Genomic DNA, 19,188 nt, shown 5'->3' with positions numbered 1-19,188 from the left:
AAGGAGTATATTTAAGCCAAGAGATGAATGATGTGAAGAAGGCCAGAAGGTAGAGCCCCTAGCAAATGGAGTCATTGCCCTCACAAGAGGAAAGTCTCCAAAGAGCACACAGGTCCTTTCTAGCCTTCTTCAACTTTTATTGGTTTCTTTTGTTTAGTTGGTGTTGTTTGTTTGTTTGTTTGTTTGTTTGAGACAGGGTTTTCCTTTGTAGACCTTGGTTGTCCTGGAACTTGTTCTGTAGATCAGGCTGGCTTTGAGCTCAGAGATCTATCTGCCTGTCTCTGTCTCCCGAGAGCCTGGATTAATGGCATGCGATACCATGCCCAGTTTAGTAGTTCCTTATAGGCTCTGTATTCTTTGTACTTACACATAAGGAGAGCAGAGACTCAAATCTATCCATGGCAGTTCCAGACAGAATAAATTGCCTGTGCCAAAGCAGAAAAGGAGAGGGCCACACCTTGAAAGGGCTCAGAAAAATGCCAAGATAGCTGGGAACGGTAGCCTATCCTATAATCCCAGCATCCCATCCTGGGATGCACAGACACGAGGATCACTGAGTTCAAGGTCTACTTAAGCTACACACCCTTAGTCTACATACATACATACATACATACATACATACATACATACATACATACATACATACATACATCATGCACATACACAATGTAAAACCCACAAACCAACCCATAAATGAAGTTTCTTTTCCTACCCAATAGTTTCCTGCTTTGTGTTTACACCCTTGCTGCCTGGACCCAGGAGGTCTCAACCTCCACCATCTCCCGCCTCTGTGAACTAGGTGGGCAAATCAATTAACTTCTCTGGGTTTTGGCTACTAAAATTGACCAGAGTCGCTGTTGTGAAAAGTGTAAAAGAAGGCATCTCGACAATGTAAAAGGCACGGAGGGAGGCCACCTGGTGACCCCATTGGCAAGCTCGGCCTCTGAAGCGGCCTGACTCCTCCGAACACGAGAGGGCGCTGTGGCCAGCGGCGGCCCCGAACGACATGGACAGGACGCTCCGTCTTTCCGCCTCGGTTCTCCTCCACGTGGGGACGCAGGATGGCGGCGGCCGTGGAGGTTTCTGTACGCGCACGGGGCGGGGACGCTGGGTCTCCGCTTTGGGTCTCCAGGCTGGAGGGAAGCGGAGGGGGACTGACAGCCTCCCGGCTTGTTTCTGCAGGACGAGGCGGCGGCAAGCGACGTACAGCGGCTGCTCGTGCAGTTCCAGGATGAGGGCGGCCAGCTGCTGGGTTCCCCGTTCGACGTGCCGGTGGACATCACGCCGGACCAGCTGCAGCTCGTGTGCAACGCGCTGCTGGCCCAGGTGGGCATCCCAAAACGAAGCCGCGGTGTCCCGGGGACTCAGCTGCACACCGACAGTATTGGTGGCGTGGGTCGGCCCCGGGAAAAATGTTCTCCATGCCAACTCATCTGTAGACAGGCTGTGTTTTGAACTCATCGGATGCAGTATTTCCGTGACTCCTTGTCACAGCCCAGCATAAACATCTCCATTCTACAGGCATGCCTAGAGGGATTAAATTAGTCGCATGTTGATAGGCAGTAGTTGGGATTGAACCTTGGAGCCCAGACCGATTTAACCGTACTCAAAACCTGTGCACTTCCCCTACTGCCAGTGTCAGTAATGGGGTGGAGTGGCAGGTTTACAGATGCAGCTGGTGGACCCTCCTGCTCTTACCTTAGCCTATATATATATATTTGTTCTTCTTTTTTTTTTTTTTTTTTTTTTTTTTTTTTTTTTTTTTTCGGAGCTGGGGTCCGAACCCAGGGCCTTGCGCTTCCTAGGCAAGCGCTCTACCACTGAGCTAAATCCCCAACCCCCTTAGCCTATATTTTTAACCAGCCCTTTGAATGTTCGTTTTACGGTTGTAGTACAGGGTTGGTTCCCGATATATGGGGCTGTGTATTGACTCTTCATCTTAGACCTTAAAAATACCAAAGCCCTGAATTAGTCTTCAAGGGTTAGGGCTTTGAGCTAATTATTTGCAGTAAGCATTTTTTTTTAAGTCCATCAAGTGGAGATATTAATGTCTACTCCTCAGGGTTGTCAGATGCAGTTAAAGGCTCCAAAATTCTGTGAGTGGCCTTGGATTACTTCTCAATGTTATAAAGAAAATAAGTCTTGTTCGCTAGGCGTGGCCGTGCATGCTTTTAATCCCAGCACTCGGGAGCAGAGGCAGGCAGACTGATTTCTGTGAGTTCGAGGCCAGCTTGGACTACAAAGAGACATCAAGGACTATACAGAGAAACCCTGTCTAGAAAAACAAAACAAACAAACTCAATGGGGAACAGTGAGTGAACCCCAAGCAAGGTGGCTGGAAGACAGCCTCATCCCCCCACAGCTCAGAGGGGAGCTGGCTCCCCCATCCCCACTGAGGGCAGGCACCCATCCATCGGTAGCAGAATTCCTCTTTACCCATTGTTCTTGCCCTCAGGACGAGCCCCTGCCCCTTGCTTTCTATGTCCACGATGCTGAGATTGTGTCCTCGCTGGGGAAGACACTGGAGTCGCAGTCTGTGGAGACAGAGAAAATCGTAGACATCATCTACCAGCCTCAAGCTGTCTTCAGGGTCCGCGCCGTGACACGGTGCACTAGCTCATTGGAGGGTCACAGCGAAGCCGTCATTTCTGTGGCCTTCAGCCCCACGGGAAAGTAAGGACATTGGTGGAATTGTTGGTCTGGGGAGGTTTATCCTCGGAAGGGTGGAAAGGACCCTTCTGAGTTATTATTCATGGAGTCTTAGGCTGCCTGTCATAGTCTTGAGGTCTGGACTCAAATGGCAACTAAGAGACTTTGTTACTGGGGTTTGGCCCCCAAAGACTACGGATAAGGATAGATCCTTAGCTCAGAGAGCCTATCTTGGTCCTCTGGAGATGTGAGGAGCTATTCCCTCCCAATCTGTGTCACTTAAACAAGTCAGATTTCTGCATCTGTTACGTCCCTGTGAAAATGAATCATCTCATAGTACTCTAAGGATATGAGCAGTTGAGCCAGGTGGTGGTAGTACATACCTTTAATCTCAGCACTCAGGAAGCAGAGGCAGGTAGATCTCTATGAGTTCAAGGCCAGACTGATCTAAATAGTGAGATCCAAGACAGTCAGCACTACATAGAGAGACCCTGCCTCCAACAACAACAGAAGAATAGGAAGAGCTTCAGAAGCTTTTTCTAGAAATTTCCAAGGAAGTAGAGACTAGGTAGGCAGGTCTTTAAGAGTTCTAAGCCAGCCTGCTCTACAGAACAAGCTTTAGGTCAGCCAAGGCTATGCAGAGAAACCCTGTCTTTAAGTGGAAAAAAAGTAGGCATGAGCTGGAGAGATGGGCTCAGGAGTTAAGAGCACTGGTTACTCTCTCAGAAGACCTGAGTTCAATTCCTAGCACCCACATAACAGCTCACAACCATCTTTAACTCAGATCTCAGGAGATCCAACATGCACATTTCATACAGACACGTGTAGGCAGAATACATGGTCACATAAAATTAAAGTTAAAAAAACATTAAAAACACACGCATAAAGTGGATGGATGAATGAATAGATGGATGGATGGAGCTGTTTCTGTAGGGAAGAAAGAAGAGAGAAGTGGCCTCCTAGGATCTTTTCCTAGGTGGCATTAGTGTCCTGTTTCTCCTCAGGGAATGGAGAGTCTGTCCCCAGAAGACAGTTGGATAGGCAGCAGGAATACACGGGTGTAGTGTCTCAGGGTAGGCTCTACCACTGCAGCAGTCAAGTGGCCTCTCTTCCCCAGGTACCTGGCCAGTGGTTCCGGAGACACCACAGTGCGCTTCTGGGATCTCAGCACTGAGACACCGCACTTCACATGCAAAGGTCAGTGTGCTTTTAACCACTTAAAGGGCTCTTAATGCTTACCGAGTGGTTGGCTTGGTGGCTCCTGGCAGGCCTGGCTCAGAAGAATCCAACGCATTAGCATCCTGTTCATAGCTGTCTGTTCCTTGAGGCCAGTCAGCCACTTAGAAAGAAGCAGCTACTGAACCTAGTGTGGGATATGGGAAGGAACTGAACCATTGGTCGTAGGAACAGCCTGACTTAAAGTCAGCCCCTGCCACAAAGGTTCCCGGGCCTTAGCATAGATCGGAATCCTGGAGAGCTTGTTGAAATCAAGTGGTCCCTAACCACTTCCCATACCTACACCTTGAACTCCCCAGATCTTTTGCTTCAGCAGATCTAGGGTGGGGCCTGAGTACATTTCTTTTTTTTTTTTTTTTTCTTCTTCTTTTTTCTTTTTTTTCGGAGCTGGGGACTGAACCCAGGGCCTTGCGCTTGCTAGGCAAGCGCTCTACCACTGAGCTAAATCCCCAACCCCCTGAGCACATTTCTAAGGAGTTCTAGGTCTGGAGACCATATAGAGGAGTCCAATATCCAATACATGGCATACTCCTTATCTGAACTTTAGATTTTGCATCTGGAGACTGAGGGTAATTCCTTTCATCCTAGAGCTGATGTGAGAAGAGATGGTATGTATAGAAACACCTCACACCATATGTCAAGTACGGAATTAACCAGGAAGTTAATTCCAGGCAGTGTTATCTGCAGTAAGCTCCAGCCACAGCTTCTGGCTGTGCTCTCCCTCACCTCCTTTAATTCAGTTCTTTTGACAGTTGATTAAGGAAGGTTTGTGGTGTACCATGCACTGCTGGGCACTGACTCAAGATAAAAGTGAACTGAGCTCCTTTCTCCCTCCCCTGCTTCCTTAGGACACCGGCACTGGGTCCTTAGCATATCCTGGTCCCCAGATGGCAAGAAACTTGCCTCAGGCTGCAAGAATGGCCAGGTAGGTAACACCAGGAGAAATGGACAGAGAATGGCCTTTGGGATCTTTAGAAGGATGTGTTGGGGGGAAGAGGGAGGCGTCAGCTAGGAGATCCTTGGCGGGACAGGTCGCAGAAAGTTGTTTTATGAGCTTCTGTCCTTCAGATTCTCCTGTGGGACCCAAGCACAGGGACACAGGTGGGCAGGACCCTCACTGGCCACAGCAAGTGGATCACAGGCCTAAGCTGGGAGCCCCTTCACATGTAAGTGACACTAAGCTGAGACACATGGGCTGGGATTAACACTGCCCCCCTTCCCTTACACTGTACAGAGACATTTTTTTGGAAAGAGTGAAAGAAACATCCAGATGACAGCGACAGCTTGGCCTACCATGGCCATACCCTCTGCTGCTTAGAGGAGGTGTCTCATGTCATTATGTCACCTGAGCACAGCCTTGCCACACTGTCAGAGAGCTGTTAAGAGATTATCTCCATCTCCAGCCTCTCTGAGTCCAGAATGAGACACAATACGGGCAGACCTGAGATCACATTTCCCCTGTCACCAGGAACCCCGAGTGCCGCTACGTGGCCAGCAGCTCCAAGGATGGCAGTGTACGAGTCTGGGATACAACGGCAGGCCGCTGTGAACGCATCCTCACCGGGCACACACAGTCAGTCACCTGCCTCCGATGGGGAGGAGATGGGCTTCTATATTCTGCTTCCCAGGACCGAACTATCAAAGTCTGGAGGGCTCATGACGTAAGAACTGGGAGTATTCAGAAGCCAGTGTGACGGGTCATGGGTGCCAGTGCCCTGCTGGTTACAAACTTGTCAGAGAGGCTGGTGTTTCCAGAATTGTACCAAGAGTCCAGCCAGTGCTTGGAGAAGCAGCTCCATGCAACGTTGTAGGGGTTTTGGGTTTTCATAGAGCCTGTTTACTTGTTTGCCAACTACCACACTTGAACCCATTTGACTAGGTAAACCCTTTATCCCAGTGTGCCTATCTGTCCTGAAGAGGGGCTTGAGCTTCCCGGTGCAGTTTGATAAGATGATCATATATCAGTGATGAATTCTTAGGTTCCTGATTCTTATGTCACCCATCTAATGGTGGGGATGGGGTGTAATCTCTCTCTCCCCTTGATGCTAGGTGTGTTTCTGTGTGTGTCTGACCTGGCTCCTTCTCTCCTAGGGTGTGCTGTGCCGTACTCTTCAAGGTCATGGTCACTGGGTGAATACCATGGCGCTCAGCACAGACTATGCCCTGCGCACGGGGGCCTTTGAGCCTGCTGAAGCCACAGTGAATGCCCAAGACCTGCAGGGGTCCTGTGAGTGAGGGAGGAGGGGAGCAGGCTCCCTGTGAAGGAGTCAGTTCTCCTGCCTACTGGGCAGATGTCTAACCAGTCTTGTTCTTTCTCTCTCTCGCTCTCCCCATACCTGCACAGTGAAGGAGCTGAAGGAGAGGGCATCGAGCCGCTACAACCTTGTGCGGGTGAGTATGTGCCACCAGCATGCCCAATGTTTCTGTTCGAAAAAGTTCTTGGTCGTCGTCCTTCATAATCTTAACACGCCAGGCATCATTAAGTACACTGTTATTGTCTTAAGACACACCAGGAGAGGACATCAGATCTCATTACAGATGGTTGTGAGCCACCATGTGGTTGCTGGGATTTGAACTCAGGACCTCTGGAAGAACAATCACTCCAGCCCATTTAACTTGTATCTTTTTTTTTTCTTTTTTTCGGAGCTGGGGACCGAACCCAGGACCTTGCGCTTGCTAGGCAAGCGCTCTACTGAGCCAAATCCCCAACTTTTTTTTTTTTGGTTCTTTTTTTCGGAGCTGGGGACCGAACCCAGGGCCTTGCGCTTCCTAGGCAAGCGCTCTGCCACTGAGCCAAATCCCCAAGCCCTTAACTTGTATCTTAACTACTCCTTTTGTCTCGTCTTTCCTTTGTTGTCTAGGGAGCACATTTAGGACTCCTTCCACATGGGTATAGAACTCCTCCTTGTGGGCTAGCCTGGGCTTTCATGTAAGCTTGTGTCCCTGCCAGGCTCCATTTCCCTAGTTCTGGCCTCAGTCACTGTTGTGTAGCCAGTATCTGACCACGTCCAACGTGGTGTGCTTTCTTGCCCAGGGCCAAGGCCCAGAGAGGCTGGTCTCTGGCTCAGACGACTTCACCTTATTCCTGTGGTCCCCAGCAGAGGACAAGAAGCCCCTTGCCCGGATGACAGGACACCAGGCCCTCATCAACCAGGTGCTCTTCTCTCCTGACTCACGCATCGTGGCCAGTGCCTCCTTCGACAAGTCTATCAAGCTGTGGGATGGCAGGACGGGCAAGTGAGTGAGCGGTGAGGCTGTCCCTTATTGGCAATAATGGGGTTGGGCATGAATTTGATGACACTGCTTGCCATTTGTATGGCACTGGCTGGGTCTGGTTTCCTCAGCCCACACTTGACACATAGACCTCTCACCTCAGCACTGAATTTGGATTGGTAAAATGGAATCTTTAGGGCTAGTGACAGGGTCAGGGACATAGAGAAGGTGAACAGTGTCTAGAAATGTGTCCACACACCAGTGGCACCAGCATCTCTTGACAGAAAAGCAGAATGCAAGGTTTAGAGAGATACCATATACTGCTCTTGCAGAGGACCCAAGTTCAAGCCGCAGTACCCACGTCAGGCAGTTCTCAACCACATGTAATTCAAGTTTCTGGCCTTGGGCCTTCACAGGCACTTGCAGTTATGAATTTATTTAATAATAAAAGTAGACCTCTGCTGGGCAGCAGTGGCTCACGCCTTTAATCCCAGCACTTGGGAGGCAAAGGCAAGTGGATCTCTGAGTTCGAAGCCAGCCTGGTCTACAGAGCAAGTTCCAGGACAGCCAGGGCTACACAGAGAAACCCTGTCCCCCAAAACAAAAGAATTACATCGCCTTTAACAGTATTTAAAAAATGCAAGTACAGGGGCTGGAGAGGTGGCTCAGTGGTTAAGAGCACTGACTGCTCTTCCAGAGGTCCTGAGTTCAAATCCCAGCAACCACATGGTGGCTCACAACCATCTGGAATGAGATCTGGTGCCCTCTTCTGGTGTGTCTGAAGACAGCTACAGTGTACAGTATAATAAATAATCAAATAAATCTTTTTTAAAAAAAATGCAAGTACAGACTCCAATCTGAACCTTGTGAATCAGAGTCTGATTCCTGTCAGGGCGCCTGATGATTGCTCTGTCAGCTAAATCTGAGAGGCCCCGATATGAGGGGTTGTGGCCCGCCAGCCATATTGGGTGGAGAAGAGTCATGGTGTGTGGAAAAAGAGAAGGAATGTCTGTCACTGTGTATTCTCACACAGCGGTTCTTTAAAGTGGTAATTCAGACTCTGTAGAACGCCAGGCAACTGAGTCTTAATGGCTTAAGCAGACATCACAGCTAGACTCTATTAACTTGAGAGCTCCAGCTGGGCCTGGCCCACTGCTAACCCCACACCACCTGGCACCTGGCATGTTGGAGGACACCAGGCAGATGGGCTAAGCAGGTGGCGCATAGAACTTTCAGGCATTCAGAGTTGTGCGGAGGCTTAGCAAGAGGGAGCCTCAAACCCACTCAGCTGGAGAAGTTTCACAAAATAGTAATGACCAATAATAATCAAAATGGTCTAGCACGGGGCCCAGGCAATGCCAGCAGGTAGCCAAGGTGAGCACCACCGTTGTGGATACACAGGACATGTTAAAGATCTAATATCCATCACTGGCTTCCCCTGGCCCAGGTACCTAGCTTCCCTGCGTGGCCATGTGGCTGCTGTGTACCAGATTGCCTGGTCAGCTGACAGCCGATTGCTGGTCAGTGGCAGCAGTGACAGCACGCTGAAGGTGTGGGATGTGAAGGCCCAGAAACTGACCACAGACCTGCCTGGCCACGCCGATGAGGTAAGGCTCACTGAGTGGAGGCTGCGGTTGGCCCTGGCCCTCAGCTCTTCACTGTCTGACCCCTTCCTCTGTTTAGGTATATGCTGTTGACTGGAGTCCAGATGGCCAGAGAGTAGCAAGCGGTGGGAAAGACAAGTGCCTCCGGATGTGAGTGGGGGTGCTGTAGAAGCTGGGGTGTTCTGTTCTGCTGGCCCACATTGGCCAGCCTTTCTCTGGCACAGCATGGGATTCAGGGGGACATTCTCGAGGCACGAGAGCCAGCTTCTCTGTGGAGGTAGAGATAGGGAGTTATGGGAGAACGCGTGGGTCTCTGTAATGCAGTAGTTCATTGTTAAGGTGCCAGGCTTTGCAGTCATGGGACCTGGGTTCAGATCCTGATTCTCCCTGGCCGTGTGCAGGCTCAGCACCTTTCTAGACAGGAGGGTCACAGACAAGGTGAACCCTGACACCTGAAGCACCATGCTTGTGATAGCAACTTGATGCTTGGCGGTAGGCACAGCGGGGTCCCAGGGCAGGACTGAGGGAAGGAGAGGGGTTCTGACTGAGGTATGTCATGGGTACACAGTTGAGTTTCAGAGCTAGAGCAGGTGCCAGGCTCTTGAAAGGGCTATAGGCAGTGTGGAGCCCTCCCATCCCTTTCCTTTCCTCCCACAGATGGAGAAGATGAATCTACAGCTTCCTGACCCCTCTCCGGACTCAGGCTCTGCCCACTCTGCCAGTAACCAAGGAGACCTGCCCAGAACAGGTCTCCAGTGTGTGACAGTCAGGACATTACAACATAGAGCTAAGCCATGGACACTTCCTGTCTGGTGCTAACAGCAGTGGGAAAGCCACGCCTCTGGCCCCTGGCTCCTTTTCCGAGTGTCAGCTGTGCAGGCCCAGACCCTAGGCTTGTGGCCAAATAAATAACTTATATTTTGTGTTCATGTTGCAGCTTCTTGTCCTAGAATCCCCACGCTCAGTCAGGGACTCCCAAGAAAGTTCATCCAGCCCCTCCCCCGCACTGTCGATGCAGACCGTGCTGATCAGGAAACTGCCCTTTGCTGCTTCACAGTAAGGGAGAAAGTGGCCAGTGGAAAGGCTAAAACTGAGCTGTCCATGGTCATCCTGCCACTTGCCTGCTTGCACAAACTAAAAAGAAAGCACATCCAGCAACCCTGTTCTCAGCCTGCTCAGGAGGACTCTGGTATTGACAGTCTCGCCAGTGTCTCTCCTGGCATACTGTCTAAGGCCCTGCCAGGTCTCCAGCACTGCACCAGCCCCTCAGGCTAGAGAGGAAGGCCAGGGCCATCACAGAGGATGGCCAGCAGGGAGGCAGTTGATGTGGGACAGCTCTAGATGACGTGGGCACAGTGTCATGAGTGACTGCTCTCAGAGAACCTTGAAAGAATGAAAGCTATCCCAGTCTTTCAGGCCTTGGCTGAGACCTTTGCCCTGTGAGACCCTACTGTCGTTTTCTCTCAGCACTGTCTCTTCATGGCCCCCAGTCACCTGTGGAGAGGCTTTGGGTCTGCCTGGTAATAGATCCTTATGCTTCCTCCCTCCGATAGGGGCTTCTACATTTTGCACATCACCCAGCTGATATTCAGCCTCCCCTCTCACATCAGAATAGGGCTGCATGAGAGGCACAGGAACCACCAGTTAAGATTTGTCTGGTGTCAGGCACATGCGTGTCACAGTGATCCTGCACCTGTGCCCAGATGACCTTACATTAGTATTAGCTACCTGAGCCCCAGGAGACAATGACCTTGTACTTCATAAGGGAAGGATTCATAAGCTAGAATTCAGCCAGAGCATTCCCTTAAAGCTGGGCATTTAGTGTGGAGTGTCAGCCTGTCACCCAGCCATCCTGACTCTCAGTCTCCCTGCTGGACTGCTGGCTCCGACAAGCCCGTGCTCTGGCCCAGCTTAGGCCTAGGCAACGGGAAGCAGAGTTTCAGGGTGCTGCTGTATGGGCCTTCAGTTCTTTAATGGGGGGACCTGGAACCAGCCCAAGTCAGAGGGAGGAGGGTGCCTAGCAGCTGTTGGGCAGTGACTGAGCCTGGCCCAGCCCAAGATGTCACTAGGTGAATGGGGCTCTTGTCTGTCCATGGCCCTTACCCAGGGGTGAGGTTCCAATATATCTGCCCCAGGCCCTAGGCTGGTGGATAACTAGTGGTTCTTTGGCTTGGTGCTTGATAGTACAGTACATCTCATGGCTCTGGTCCTTGAGGACCCAGAGCCAAGGCAGACGGTAGGCAGAGATAGCCTCGGCCCACACCCCTTAATATGGATATAGGTATTCCAGATCCTCCAGCCTCCGCATCTCCTCCATCGTCATGGACACGGTTCTCCGCTGAGGTTGCCTGCGCTGCACGGTGACCTGGATGGGATTGTTCTCAGGGAAGCTGTTAAAGTCAGTAGACACGGTTGCAAACTGAAATAAAACAAACATGTTCAGGATGCCTTCCCTTGGCTGTCTCAGCTCCATCATCCTTGCTGCCAAGTGAGATCTTAGCCCCATGCCATGGTCACTCTGGGGTCCTCTCTACCCTAACCCTTTGACAACTAACTAAAAGCTGTTCCCTACAGTCTTTTCCATTTTCCCTTTGCACTTCTTGGTTCACTCACAATAACTGGGATTAAGGAATATGAGAACTCATGGCATTGAAGAACGAACTCAATGCTATCATAATTATCAGTTTGCATTTCTAATGGGCCCTGAACAGCTTAACCCATAAACCTTTTAGGGAACAGCAGTCTGGAATCAGTGTGTGTTGGCCCAGGCATAAGGCAGGCAAGCAAGGACATGAGGCTTGAGGGGGGCTTCCTGCCCATCATCACCTCTTCTACTTTGTTACCCATCTGGGCCAATGGTTCTGACCTTCAGCTTGCTATCTCTGGATCCTTCCCTCCCTAGTCCCACGCCTTTCTGCTTCCAGGCCTTACCTTATAGGGCTTGCACCACTTCCCCACCCCTGCAGTGTTGGCAGCCCGGACAGTGAGACAGTAACTCGTGTTTGACTTCAGCTCCATCAGCTTGACAGTGGTACCCAGGATCTTGTTGAAGATCCAGGGGCGGTTCTTGACCTTAGGCGTATCCTTGTCACCTGGTTTGGTTGCCTCCTGCAGCAGCACCTGGTAGAAACTAACCTGCTGCTTGCCTGCAGGGTAAGTCCAGGAAATCTAAGTGAAGAGAGAACCCAGGCTTCCTCAGGTCTGGCCTGGCCCATGGTGTGTGTGTGGGGGGGGGGGTGTGGGCAGGGAGCATCACAATGACCCATTCCTCTTCCTACTGGAGCTCATGCAGGCAGGTCTAGAGGGAAAGTTACCCACATGCCTTGCAGCACAGGAACAGAGTAGTCAGCTGGAAACTACCTGTGGGAAGCATCTTTCCCAACTATAGAGAGGTCATCACACAGCAACTAATGACAGACTACAAATATGATTCTGCGTCTCCGGGAGTTACCGTAACATTTCCGTTATGTGGGACTAAGTATGTAAGCAATGCATATTGTCAGGCTTCTCTCAAACCCTCTAGCGACGGAGTCTAGGTATTGTCAAGGTAGCCTGTAGGAACATTCCTGTCAAAAGCCCTTGGGACACACAGGCTGTGGCTCGCCCTGGGGACTCTGGTCTACAGTTGCCAGTTCCAGCCGATGCTCATCTGGAAGTAACCTTCCTCCCTGATTTCCTGACAAACTCGATCCGAGTCTCTTCTGCATTGAACAAGGAAGCAATGAGCCCCTCTCATCTCGCAGTCCACAGACACATGCCCTTCTGCTGCCCTTCCTAAACCATGAATGCAGGGGCAATTCCTTCACACTCCACTGATCTTAGTTCAGAGACTACACAGGAAGCCTTTGCCTAGAGGAAAACGTACCACTGCTGTGGAATCGCCAACAGTGTGTTCACAGATGAACGGCGGCTCTGGCACATCCATGACCACAGAAGACTCAGAACGTGTTGAGGAGGTGTCCGTGTCCAGCGCAGGGTTGTCAAGGTCCAACAGGCCCCTGGTGGCCATTTGGGACTTAGACGAGCGGGTGCAGATGGCCAGATTATCCTTTTCTGTTGTATTCTTGGCCAGTGATGACACACTGAGTTTGTTTAGCTCACCCTCCAGGATGCCGGCAAAGAAGCTGCTATTGGGCTGGGTCACGGTCATCTTGATGGGGTTCATCAGAGTGGACGGTATGGGGGACATACTAGTGTCATCTGAACTGTATTCAGACTCTTCTGCTGGCATCTGCATCCTGGAGTGGGAAGGATATGGATGGCAGATGGAGGATGGCAGATGTCACACAGAGCTGCCCCAATGCATCCAGCCTGAGGGACCCTGAACACATGCTCTGGGGGCTCAGTTTACCTGTATCCCCCAACTGTGAGATAGCTTGAAACATGCTCACCAGCAGCAGGGCCTCACAGGGTGGTCAGTAAGACCACACATTCTTGCCTCCCGGTCCCCAGTGGGGACGGGAGCTGCATTTTAAATAAGATCTTCAGATGTTTCTGATTTTTAGTAACTGCTAAAACTGAATCCTCCCACCAAAATGGGGTGCAAGTGTCCCAGAAAATGACTGCAGCCAACTGACCAGACTGAAGGGAAATGTCTAATAAGAAAGCAGTAAATCAGGTAATTTCTTTGCTAATACTTCTTTACTATGACTTCACATTTAATGTAATTTTATTTACTTACATTTTAATGACATCTAACACTATTAATTATGAAGCATGTGAAATTAATAGTCTGTACTATGTGCAATACATATATTGGAGAGATTCTCCTGTTCCCCTGGGTATGGTGGCACAAACACACTTGTAATTCTAGCACCCCAGAGGCTGAGGCAGGAGGATCAAATGTCCCAAGCCAGTCTGGGCTATATATTGAGACCCTTGACTCAAAATAAGTAAAAAGCAAAGCAAACAAACAAAAATTCTTGTTCCCCTGTGATGCTTTGAGTGATAATCCCCCATAGGCTCATATATTTGAATGCTTGGTCCCTAGTTAGTAAAACTGTTAGGGAAGGATTAGGAGGTGTGGCCTTGTTGAAGGAGGTGTGGTTTTGTTGAAGGAGATGTGTGGGTGGAGTTTGAGATTTCAAAGGCTAGCACTAGCCCCCCACCCCCACTCCACCCCATCACCAGTCTGTAACTTTGGGATCAGATATAAGATCTCAGATATTTCTCCAGCACCACAGGGGCCTGCCTGCCACCATGCTTCCCGCCATGATGATAGTGGACCACCCTCTGACTCTGTAAACAAGCTCACAATGAAATGCGTCCTTCTGTCTGGTGCCTTGGTCATGGTACCTCCTCGAAGCAATAGGACAATAGCTAAAACATCACCCACTTTTACGTGTTTTGTTTTGTTTTTAATCGGGGAATTTTAGACACACATCAAGACTAACATGTTACACTTTCAGAAATTAAGACATTGGCATTGCTAAGAACCACTGGATGCCTCTCCTCTCAAACTACTTATCCCATAGCTCATGCAGCCAGGAGAGCACTTTTTTTTTTAACCTGTTTATTATTCACTATGTGTGGTCTTAGGCTTGAGGCAAGACCTATTACTTCGCATGTTTTGCCCGTCTCTAGACTCTAAATAAAAGGTATCCAGCAATGCCTATCCAAAACCTGGCTTTTGCTCCATGTCGTGCTTTGATGTTGGGGTTGACACGTGCAGCAGAGGCTTCGGCCATTTTGTCTGTGTGTGTGTGTGTGTGTGTGTGTGTGTGTGTGACATGAATATTTGTTTTTTTAATTTATGTGTCTTGGCACTTTACCTACATGTGCATATGTACACCACAGGCATACAGAGGCCAGACGAGGACATTGGATCCACAGTTATAAAGAGTTCTGACACCATGGGGATGCTGGGAACCCAACCTTGGTCCTCTGGAAGATCAGTCAATGCTCTTAAGTCTGAACCATCTCTACAGTCCCTGCGTGGAAATGTGTATTTGTTTCTACTCTTTGCTATTACAAAGGAAATGCATGGTCCTGCATTCTCTTGGTGAGAAATGTAACAATTCAAAAGAAAAAAGAAAAACCAATAGCTTTCAAATTCTTAAAAACAAGTTTGATCAACACATACCTATCACTAAAACTAAACCTCACAGATGGATTGAACAGGCCTGTGATGTGCTCCGTGGCTTCCGAGTCTGTGTTGTTATTATTTTCAGTTTGGTTTCTACCAGCTGAGGTTTCCTGGCATGTAAACAGGTCCCACTCTACCTTTCTACCTTAGTCTACACCAGCTTCTAACTTCCTGTTTGCTTCACAGGCCATATGCCCTCCCTCGGCTCTACCCCACAAACTCCTGAGACGGCTGGTGAGGCTAGTACACTTACCCCTCAGCCCACATTGGTGCTTGAACGACAGTTGAAACAGATGTTCTTTAAGTCGTGTATTTGTAAGTTGAAGTGTCAGGATTCTGACATTGCTTATTCAGACTGTCCTAGGAATCTCTATTTCAGAGTCACCTACTGGAGCGGGGTAGAGGTGGCACACGCCTTTACCAGCACTCAAAGGCAGAGGCAGGCAGATCTCTGAGTTAGAGGCCAGCCTGGTCTACAGAGCAAGGACATCCAGGGTTACACAGAAAAACCCTGTCTCAAAAATACAATCAACCAACACAACACGAACAAAAACAAAATAAACTCCACTACTGAAAAAGCTAGTACTAAAGTGGGCAGAGAAGGCCACTGTACCCTGGACCGCCTGTGTAACATGACTCTTCCCTGATTTCCACAGCAGCCCTGCTGGATGGGTGTTAGCCCTTGAACGTGGCTGAGGCTATTTATCTAAGTGTTAGAACTTGGATTTGAACTCAGGACTCCTTGTCTGAGATTCACCCCCTCTTTCCACCCTCCACCCCATAGTAGATCATGAAGTTTCCTACAAACAATGGTTATCTTGGGCTGGAGAGGTGACTCAGCAGTTAAGAGCACTGACTGCTAGTCCAGAGGTCCTGGGTTCAATTCCCAGCAACCACATGGTGTAATGAGGTCCAATGACCTTTTCTGGTGTGTCTGAAGACAACCACAGTGTGTGTGTGTGTGTGTGTGTGTGTGTGTGTGTGTGTGTGTGTGTGTGATCTTAAAAAAAATGGTTATTTTAGCCAGATCACAATGGTGACCTAGAATGGACACATTCCTCTCTAACCAGGACACAGTCTGTGGATCCCAGTGAAAATTAAAGATTGGGGGCTGGAGAGATGGCTCAGTGGTTAAGAGCACCGACTGCTCTTCCTGAGATCCTGAGTTCAAAAAAAATCTCAGCAACCACATGGTGGCTCACAACCATCTGTAATGAGATCTGATGCCCTCTTCTGGTGTGTCTGAAGACAGCTACCTTGTACTCATATACAATAAAATAAAATCTTAAAAAATAAATTTATAAAAAAAGAAAATTAAAGATTAAAGTATGGACCTTTTTAAAAAAGAAATTATAATGGGGGCTGAAGTGATAGCTCAGCCCTTAAGTCATCAGTGCTCTTCCAGAGGACCTGGGTTTTATTCCCAGCACCTACATGGCAGCTCATGCCTGTCAGTATCCAACACCCTCACACAGACATGGACGCAGGCAAAACACCAATGCACATGAAATAAAAATAAAAATTAAAAAAAAATTATAAAAGATTTCATGTGCTCGCTTCGGCAGCACATATACTAACATTGGAACTGGAACGATACAGAGAAGATTAGCATGGCTCCTGCGCAAGGATGACACGAAAATTCGTGAAGCTTCCATATTTTTTGAATAGCCTAGTAGGGGCATCGGTGGAAGGGGAAGCCCTTGGTCCTGCCACAGCTGGACCTCCCAGTGTCTGGGATTGTTGGGGGGGCGGAACTGGGGGGAGGATGGGGAGGGGAACACCCGTATAGAAGGGGAGAGGGAGGGGCTAGGGGGATGTTGGCCTGGAAACCGGGAAAGGGAATAACATTTGAAATGTAAATAAGAAATACTCAAGTTAATAAAGATGGAAGGAAAAAAAAGATTTTATGCCTGGGGCTAGAGAGGTGGCTCAGTGGTTGAGAGCACTGACTGCTCTTGTAGGGGATCTGAGTTCAATTCCCAGCAACCACATAGTAGCTCAAGACAGTGATAACAGAACATTCTAAGCCGGGGGCTCATTCACGGGTCACTTCAATGAGACTGCACTATTTCTTCAGTGATCACCAGGTACACCCTTTCCCTGGAGCTCTTCCTCTAAGAAGTCTCCCTTTTCTGCATCTTGTCCCAAGCTATCCCAAGCCTTTGGTTTCTCAAGGTGCCCTGTGATGGCATTTACCAGGCAGTAATCTATCTCCTTCTTTATTGCCTGATGTCCCCTACTACCACCGCTGCCACCAGTCCTGACGTCTCTTTGGAGGCAGGGACTATGCTTCCCAGCTCTGCATCCCCCAACTTGATGCTGGGTCATATTTCTCATGGGGAAGAAAAGAGTTTTGTGGTATGAAGTAGAGAAAATTCAGACTCCCTTAGCAGACCACTGAACCTCAGCTGGGAGGCAGGCGGGGCATTAAAGTGAGAGAAAAGAAGGCAACAAGGCAGGGATGGCATAGGATGGCAAGCAGAACAAGATGCACCCTCTGACTAGTCCAGAAAGGTCTCCTAGGATGGGGAACCCACATGCTCTCAAAACTGATGTGGGGCTCAGGGCAGGTGCATGGGGAACCTCCTGATACGTTCTTGCCTGAGGGACCTGCCACAGTAGGCTGCAAAGTGTCTGTCTCCAGCCTTAGAAAAGAGGACCCCAGATTGTGTCTTACATGACATCGGTGTTTTCTTCCTCTGAGTAGTTGGCCAAGCTGCGTCGTGAGGGAAGCAGGAGGCCTTTGGTAGCCATGGACCGGTTAATAAACTTCGGGTTTGGGCAGGGCTTCGGCAATTGGTCGATCACATTCATAACATTGAGGGCTTCTTTCTTTGGTACAGCCTCCTCCCCACCCCCCACTTTACAGAATACCGTTGCCATCTGGTGTGGGTGGGGTGCAGGGTTGCCACCTGCAGGACAACCAGCTGGCAGGAAGCAGAGAAAACTGAGGCAAAGGTCCCACCTTCATTTGAGTGGGATAGGGTTGCTGAGCTCTGACTTCACAATCATCACAGAGTGTAACAATTAGGGGCCGGCCTCCCCCTGGCATGAGGTTTGCTGTGCAGCTGGACAGACCAAAAGCCTGGGTTAAGGGTTGGGTTCAGCCAAGAAACAGACTTGATGGCCCCTTCCAGCACAAATGGCCTCCTCTAGGCCACATCTGTGGCCACAGCTACTTGGTCATCTTCTGAAGACTTCAAAAGGCTCAAGGCCTGTGCCCCCTTAGAGCTGTCCAGGAAGGGGTAGCAGACTAGTGAAAAAAGCCAGCACCACTTGGCCTGAGCCAACACAGACTTTGAAAAGGAAGCCTTTGCCTGTTGATGTTTCTAAGGGTCTTTATCCTGGCATCTAAGCAGCAGACCCTACACTGCAGCCAGGAACAGGCACGGTAAAAGCTCAGAGTAGCTGGTTTGGGGAGCTAGGGTTCCAAACACCTTGAAAGATTGAGAAACAATGGTGAACATGGGGGGATATTTCTAAAAATGAGCCATACATCTCTGCTAGAAGAGTACAGGTTTTAGAAAGCACACCCACAACTTCCGAGGATGGAGAAAGTTGAATAACACAGGCTTTGCAGCTGGATGTGGACTGGAGATTCAGTTCTGTGCTTCCTAGCTGTGTAACTCATACAATAACAATCTTACTGAGCCGCAAAATACAAAGTACAGACAGAAATAGAACCTCACTCGTGGGTTCGCAAAACTTTATTTCTTCCACTAGATGTGGTAAAAAAAAATTCAAAATAGTAAACTATATTTAATATATTTTATATACTCAAGCATTCCCCTACTCCCATTAAAACCTTTGGGAAATATGGGGCTAGAGAAATGGTTAAGTGGTTAAGAGCACAGACTGCTCTTCCAGAAGACCAGCACCCATATGGTGGCTTACAACCGTCTGTAATTCCAGTCCAGGGGAATCTGACCCCCTCTTCTGGCTGCCTTGGGCACCAGGGTTGCAAGGAGTGTATAGACATCACTCAGGCACAACATCTACATACATAAGATAAAACAATAAATTTGGAAAATACAGAGGTACAGGTGCTCGCTGGATCTCATCTCGATCATACAATCTGTAATCTGAATTGGTTCCTTTTCATTGACTCCCTAACATGAATGCCACTAGAAGTCAGGGTTGCTTCCCTCAATAAGTATTGAATTAGTAGAGTGAGAGTGTCCCCTAACTTTGCAAATAGAGGCTGTTACACAAGAGACACTCATTGGAAGGGTGTGTATGTGTGTGTGTATCTGTGTCTGTGTCTATGCGTGTGCGTGTGTGTGTGTGTGTGTGTGTGTGTGTGTGTGTGTGTGTGTTAGCATGTGTGTTAGCAGTGAGTGACCAGCGCAGCTCTGCAGCTTGCATGGGGCTGCCGCGTTTGCCCTCGTGGTCAGCAGATGG

At 49.3% G+C, this 19,188-nt stretch overlaps 2 protein-coding genes and 1 pseudogene across 3 annotated transcripts; 2 read left to right on the top strand and 1 right to left on the bottom strand.

Moving 5' to 3' along the window:
• The first annotated feature begins 1,035 nt into the window (after window positions 1-1,035).
• Window positions 1,036-9,631, top strand: Nle1 (notchless homolog 1). 2 transcript variants are annotated; one of them, XR_015630614.1, is made up of 13 exons: window positions 1,036-1,085; window positions 1,183-1,326; window positions 2,456-2,673; window positions 3,767-3,846; window positions 4,734-4,810; window positions 4,954-5,051; window positions 5,354-5,546; window positions 5,977-6,112; window positions 6,230-6,276; window positions 6,920-7,133; window positions 8,546-8,705; window positions 8,782-8,852; window positions 9,360-9,631. XR_015630614.1 is itself a non-coding variant. In NM_001127534.1 (13 exons), the coding sequence occupies exons 1-13, from the start codon at window positions 1,062-1,064 to the stop codon at window positions 9,370-9,372; spliced, it is 1,464 nt and encodes a 487-aa protein (NP_001121006.1). In that variant the 5' UTR covers window positions 1,056-1,061; the 3' UTR covers window positions 9,373-9,629. The 2 variants fall into 2 exon arrangements, 1 of the variants encoding a protein (NP_001121006.1); NM_001127534.1 differs by having other exon boundaries at window positions 1,056-1,085; window positions 6,920-7,122; window positions 9,360-9,629.
• Fndc8 (fibronectin type III domain containing 8) lies at window positions 9,600-17,738 on the bottom strand. Its single transcript, NM_001107030.1, has 4 exons — window positions 17,465-17,738; window positions 12,568-12,940; window positions 11,634-11,870; window positions 9,600-11,121 (listed from the first exon to the last, which is right to left on the bottom strand). Exons 1-4 carry the CDS (start codon window positions 17,668-17,670, stop codon window positions 10,969-10,971), a joined length of 969 nt encoding a protein of 322 aa, NP_001100500.1. The 5' UTR covers window positions 17,671-17,738; the 3' UTR covers window positions 9,600-10,968.
• On the top strand, window positions 16,337-16,449 carry LOC120095352 (U6 spliceosomal RNA; annotated as a pseudogene).
• Window positions 17,739-19,188: the final 1,450 nt, after the last annotated feature.

This window comes from Rattus norvegicus, chromosome 10, assembly GCF_021556685.1.
Source record: "Rattus norvegicus strain SHRSP/BbbUtx chromosome 10, alternate assembly SHRSP_T2T, whole genome shotgun sequence".
NCBI classification, from domain to species: Eukaryota; Metazoa; Chordata; class Mammalia; order Rodentia; family Muridae; genus Rattus; species Rattus norvegicus.
Note: the sequence above shows the minus strand (reverse complement) of the source record. Positions and strands in the feature narration are given on the sequence as shown.